Below are 5723 nucleotides of genomic sequence, written 5' to 3'. Positions count from 1 at the left end.
CCCCCCCCCCCCGTTCCCCTCTGCCACACTGATGGGGACTAAATTACAGCAGGTTTGCCTGTTCTGCCTCCAAGAGGGGGGTGTAAACCTAAGTCTCCCACAGCTCAAACCTCTGGCCCTGGAGAGAGGGGCACCCACAGCATCATGAAGGTCAGACTAAGGACACCTGAGTTCCAGACAACAGCCCTCCCAGAGCAGATGCTAGAAGGAAGTGGTCACAAAGTGTGGCCCCAGCAGCAGCCGGCCAGGCTGGTGTGGCTGGCTCAGATGGAGTCCATCCCACAGATACAGGAAGCAAAGCCAGGCACTTTGCCATGATGAGAGGGACTCAGTCAGCAAGCCATGGCATAGAGATAAGCCAAGAAAAGGAGGAAGAGAGCCAAGCAGTCCATTTCCCATAATGACTGTGCAGGGCTAGACGAAGTCAGAATCCCAACGTCTGACATTTTGTTGAGTTTAAGGATTCAGAAAGCCTACTGGCTAGCATGGAGCTTCCACATTTTATGTCCGCTGTTCCTCAGACCCTGTGCCTGAAGCTCTCAGGTGAGGCTGCTCACCCGCAGTGCTCAGGCAGTGATGGGCTTGGGACCCCAATCCTGACAGCAGAAGCTTGCTCCTTGACTGCAAAAAGTTGGCTTACCTGACTCAGAATTTGAGTTATTAGACTTGAGCTTGAGGCCCTAAATCTCTCGTGTGGGAAAGCTCTGAGAACAAAGATGCCATGCTGAGGGCTACATGACAGAGCAAACCTTAATTGTAAAATGACCCAAACACTGCTAGCTAGAGAACCATCTGGAAAAAAAAAATCCTCTGAGTAAGTAGAGTCTGTGGGAATGCATGGAGCGGGGCCAAGCTCAGGGCCTGCTTTGTTAGAGGCTCACACAGATCAGGCTCAACAACACTCAAGAGTCAGGTCTCTCTAGACCCCGGGTAAACCACACTAGTATATATTTGCGCCTCTGAAGACTGTGTATGTAGTCTCAACTCTGTCACTATAGTACAAAAGTAGCCACATAGGGGACATAAATGAATGATTATAGCTGTGTTCAAATAAAACTTTATTTACAAAATAATAGGTGAGCTAAAGAAGTCCTTTTTTCTGATTCCTTCTGCATCGGAGCCTACCAGATGCTGCTCTGGGCACAAGGACTAAGGCAGGAACAAGTGAACAAAACACACTAAGCCAAAGGGACATCACTCAGACTTGACCTCAAGCAAAACCCTTATAAGCAAGCTCCATTAAAACAGCGACAGCAGCAGCAGCAATCACAACACAGATTCAAGAAAAGTAAGAGAAAACTGACTCTGTGTTTAAAGGGGACCTGGAGGCACCGGGGACAGGGGGCAGCAAACATGCAAACATCACCCTGGCCCTCTGGCCAGCTAACTGGCCCCTCCCCTGAACTGCCCGTCATAAGAAGACACATTGCTATCCCGTAAGCACTCCTTTCCTGGGCAGTGACACAAGGGATCTCAGCTTCACTGTGAGCCAAGGCCTGTGTCCCTCCACTTCCACCTGTAGTGCCCATTGCAGCCCCGCCATGACAGTCAAAAAAGGACCACACTGCTGGCCATGTGAGTCTGAAGCCAGCCTGGTCTACTGCAGGCTTCAGCACCAAGGACAGAGCCTCCGCAGGTGGGGTGATCCGCAGTGCTGTCAAAACAGGCAAGTGTATTGTCCCCAGAGCCCAGCCGATGCAAATAGAACCAGTGTGCCCCACTCTGTGTGACCCTGTGTGGGAGGACTGTTGGTAAAGAGGAAGTGAAAACAAACAGTGCACAGATCCCTTCACCCACGTTATTAGCTTGGGAGAGACTCGCAAACGTGCCGATAGCAGCAACAGCAACATCTGCTTCTAATTGCTTCTCCCCAGAACTCGTCAGCTGGCGTCTGCCCCGGGAGGAAAGCTGGTATTTTCAACAAACTCTTAAATCAGATGGCATCCATAGTGGGTAATTTTTTACGTGTTTAAACTTTGAGGCTAAAAACCCAGAGTGTACCTTTACAGAAAAGCTGGGCCATACGGTGGTCCCACGCCAAGGGTCTGCTTACAGGTTTCTTTTTTGTGTTTTCAAGACAGGGTTTCTCTGTGTAGCCCTAGCTGTCCTAGTACTCATTCTGAAGACCAGGCTCGTCTTGAATTCAGAGGTCTACCTGCCTCTGCTTCCTGAGTGCTGGGATTAAAGGCATGTGCCAATACACCCGGCTACAAGTTTTTGATTTACATACCATGATCAAATGTTTCCTTCTATTTATTTGTGTCCTAAACAGAAAATGTTCCAGTGCTTTCAAAAATCCCACTGTGTCCATTGGTTTATTTGTAATATTCCTCTTTCCCAAGTATTTTTGCAAAAAAGTTTCTTTTGCAAAAGCAAAGTGGTGTTTTGAAAGTGTATGGATCTATGCTGCCACTTACAAAGTGTCTCAAGACAGAGACCCATCAAGTACCCTGAAGCACCCTCTCTGTAGGCTCTGTTCAGAAGCCCGAGATCCTTCCACAGGCTGCACCCTCTCTGTAGGCTCTGCTCATGATCCTTCCACAGGCTGCACCCTCTCTGTAGGCTCTACTCATGATCCTTCCATAGACTGCGCCACCTTCCTGGAATGCTAGCCTGGTGCACAGTGTGGAAATGGATATAGAATCTGGCCTTTGGAAACTCTGATGCGTGTCCACAGTGTCCCCGAGTGACAAGGATGCCTTTGGGTGTGTCTCCCTAGTGCTGCAGACCTGACAGCACTGGTCCCTTCATGATGAAACACAAGAGGCCACTTCCTGCCACCCTGTACCTCTCTTCCTTCCCTATCGGTTTCCCCGCCAGTGGAGCAGGGTACAAGAATGTCTCAGCCTGTGCCTCTGAAAGGAGCCTGGGGACAGCACCTTCTCCAGGTCGCCCTGTCATAACAAGCCAAAAGCACTGTGCCACTCTCCACGTGCACGCGTGTCCACACTGAATGTCCTCTGCACCGGAGTGTCTGTCTTCTGGAGAATTGCAGGCAGAATCATATTCCACATACAGCAGGTACTCAACAAATCTTCCTGCTGATACCCCGCATAGACTTGGACCTGGGATGTTTTAATGTGTCACAACTCAAAATTACTATCTAAAACCTCTAAAAATGATGCTTAGCCCTCATTAAATATGAAGCCCAAACTGTTCTGCCTCAAATACACAGGTATTAACTTGTCCCTACTGATGAAGGAATGTTCCCTCATAGAAAGGCTGGCCTAGTATGCACTGAGTGTACATGGCTCAGTCAAGGTGCTTGCCCTAGCCGCATAACTCCCTTAACTCATCTCCAGAACCTGTGTCAAAGGTCAGGGGGAGTGCCATGAGATCACACACTCACTACTGGGGAGGCAGGGACAGGCAGATCCCTGCAGTGCTCCGGCTAACCAGTCTCTCTCATCAGCAAGGCCCAGGTCCCAGTGAGACTATGTCTCACAACACAAGATGATAGCTCCTGAAAACCCAAGGTTGATCTCTGTGCTATACGCATGCACGCGCACATACCCCACACATGTGAAAGGACAGCCTGAGAAAAAAAAAGGGTGTTACCTTGCCAGTCCTCATGTCCCAAGCTTTGATTTCAGAGCTGAAGCCGCCACATAAAAACACGTTGTGGTCTTTCGGATAAAATTTCAAGGTGGTGACCCTGAAGTCACTCTGACCACTAAACACTTGGGTTCCTGAAACACAGACAGACAAGAAAAAGTGAGAAAATATTCATATCACAAGCATTTTAAAGAGGAAGTGTTCACGTAGCTCACCAAGGCCCTCTGTGGCCCAGTATAGACCCCCTAGAAACACAGGAGGGTGGCAGCTCGCTTCCACTTCCTGTCAAACCCACCAAGACCCAGGGCTAGATCCTAGAACTCTACCTTTCCCACATTCTGTGAGAATTGTTTGTATTATGTCATTTAAATCATACACTAACTAACCCTAATATGGCTGAGAACAGGCTCAGGGAGGTTCGGAGAGTCTCTGGGGCTGTGTAGGTAACACAGGAGATTGTTTAGCCAGGAGTCTAAAATCTAAAACCAGAGTTGGTTGGCATTTATTATCAGTCTTCCAATCCTTATAAAATTGAAGACGGGTTTGTTACAGAATGCAGCAGGTGGGGGTGACCTGACATGCTGGGCCACAAATGGCAGTGACCCGCACAGCAGCCCACCCACAGAATGGACATCAGGTGTGGCTCACTGGGGTCTCACTAGCTCTACAGGACTTGAAACAGCCCTGGCCATTTTTCATATTATCACAGACAGTTGTCAAGTCCCTATGGTAACTATCTGGCATACACAGACACATATGGAGTGGAGAAGAGCTGCCACTCTGGTTTCCTAGAGGCGAGCAAAAGGAGCTTCAGAAGTGTCCATCATTCAAGGACGGCCGAAGCCAGCGCTCCCCCCACTGCCCACTACGAATGTGTATCCTACAGCACTGGTGGGACTCTCATCTGTCACACTTCATTTGCCCAAACCCACATCAGGAAATGAGACTAGCTCTGAGAGGCACCGCACGGGGAAGCACCTGGGTTTCTCCTGACATGTCACTAGGGGCCAGGTTCACACACCAGGGACAGCATCTGCTACCTGCCAAAAACATGGAGGCGGCTTCCCTCATGAGGATTTCCTCAGCCAGAAGGGAAATCTCGGCTGCCTATGGCTACCAGGCCTCCTCTACTGAACCAGAGCAGTGGCAGAGCAGAACACAGAAGCTGCCAGCCAAGGGGCTGGGGCGATGACTATCCGGAAGATGTTTGCCATACAAGCATGAGGACCTGAGGTTGATCTCAAAGCCCACATTAAAAAAAAAAAATGGGTTTGGCGGTACATGCCTGCAACCTCAATACCAATGGGGGAGAGAGGTGGAGATGGCAGATCTCTAAGGTTTGCCTGCCAGACAGCTTCACCGAATCCCAGTGAGGGAGCCCCTGTCCCCATGAGCTTGACCACCAGCCTCCATGTACCTGTAGATAAGCAGGCGCCTGCAAACGCTTAGCTGGTGTCAAAGACAGTGATGAAATGTCAGGACAGTGCGCTTGCTGCGACTGAGCCCCCGAAGGTTGTGTTTGCTCATTCTGGGCAGGAAGCACCCCCTGATGACTTCCTCTGTCTGCTGACCCCAAACACAGAGTGAGAACTCGGCCAGCTCCAGCTTGTCCGGTAAGGAAATGAAACTCATCAATCACAGCTTATGAGAGTCACAGAGGGACAGATGCAATGGCCAGAGCCACTGTTGTCAAGCCTACCCATCCCCATCCAGGACCTGGGCAGGTATCAGTGTCATGCAGTGGTTTGTAGATGTGTGACAAAATGCCCTGGTATGCCAATATGGCAACGACATGGGTTTTAAAGACTTCTTTGTGTGTGTGTGTGTGTATTTCTGTGTGTGCTTGTTTGAGTGCATACCATGTGTGTGCAGGAACCAGCAGAGACCAGGAGAGGGAGCTGAGTTCCCCGTAGCTCTGTAGTTAGAGGCCTGACATGAGTGCTGGTCCTCTGAAAGAACAGTGTGTACTTTTAACCACTGGGCAAACTCTCCAGTCCCACTGTCAGCATATTTAAAAAAAACAAAAACAGGATATCTTACAGAGTGAGGCAAAATAAAACAACCAACTTTAAATATATTAATATGACATGTATTAAGAGCATCAGGCAACTTTTACAAACATCTTGTAATTGATATCAGGGAATGTGTGTGTCCACAGAGGTCAGTGG

At 49.3% G+C, this 5723-nt stretch overlaps 1 protein-coding gene across 6 annotated transcripts in view; it reads right to left on the bottom strand.

The window, feature by feature from the left end:
* Wdr25 (WD repeat domain 25) overlaps positions 1-5723 on the bottom strand; it is a 137490-nt gene that overhangs the window by 28288 nt on the left and 103479 nt on the right. For all 6 annotated transcript variants that reach the window (XM_031355282.1, XM_031355285.1, XM_031355284.1 and 3 more), the window contains one exon: positions 3559-3689. In XM_031355282.1, the coding sequence (XP_031211142.1) occupies positions 3559-3689 (131 nt within the window). The remainder of the gene's footprint in view (positions 1-3558; positions 3690-5723) is intronic.

This window comes from Mastomys coucha, unplaced genomic scaffold, assembly GCF_008632895.1.
Source record: "Mastomys coucha isolate ucsf_1 unplaced genomic scaffold, UCSF_Mcou_1 pScaffold6, whole genome shotgun sequence".
Lineage (NCBI taxonomy): Eukaryota > Metazoa > Chordata > Mammalia > Rodentia > Muridae > Mastomys > Mastomys coucha.
This window is presented reverse-complemented; position numbering and strand designations above follow the sequence as displayed.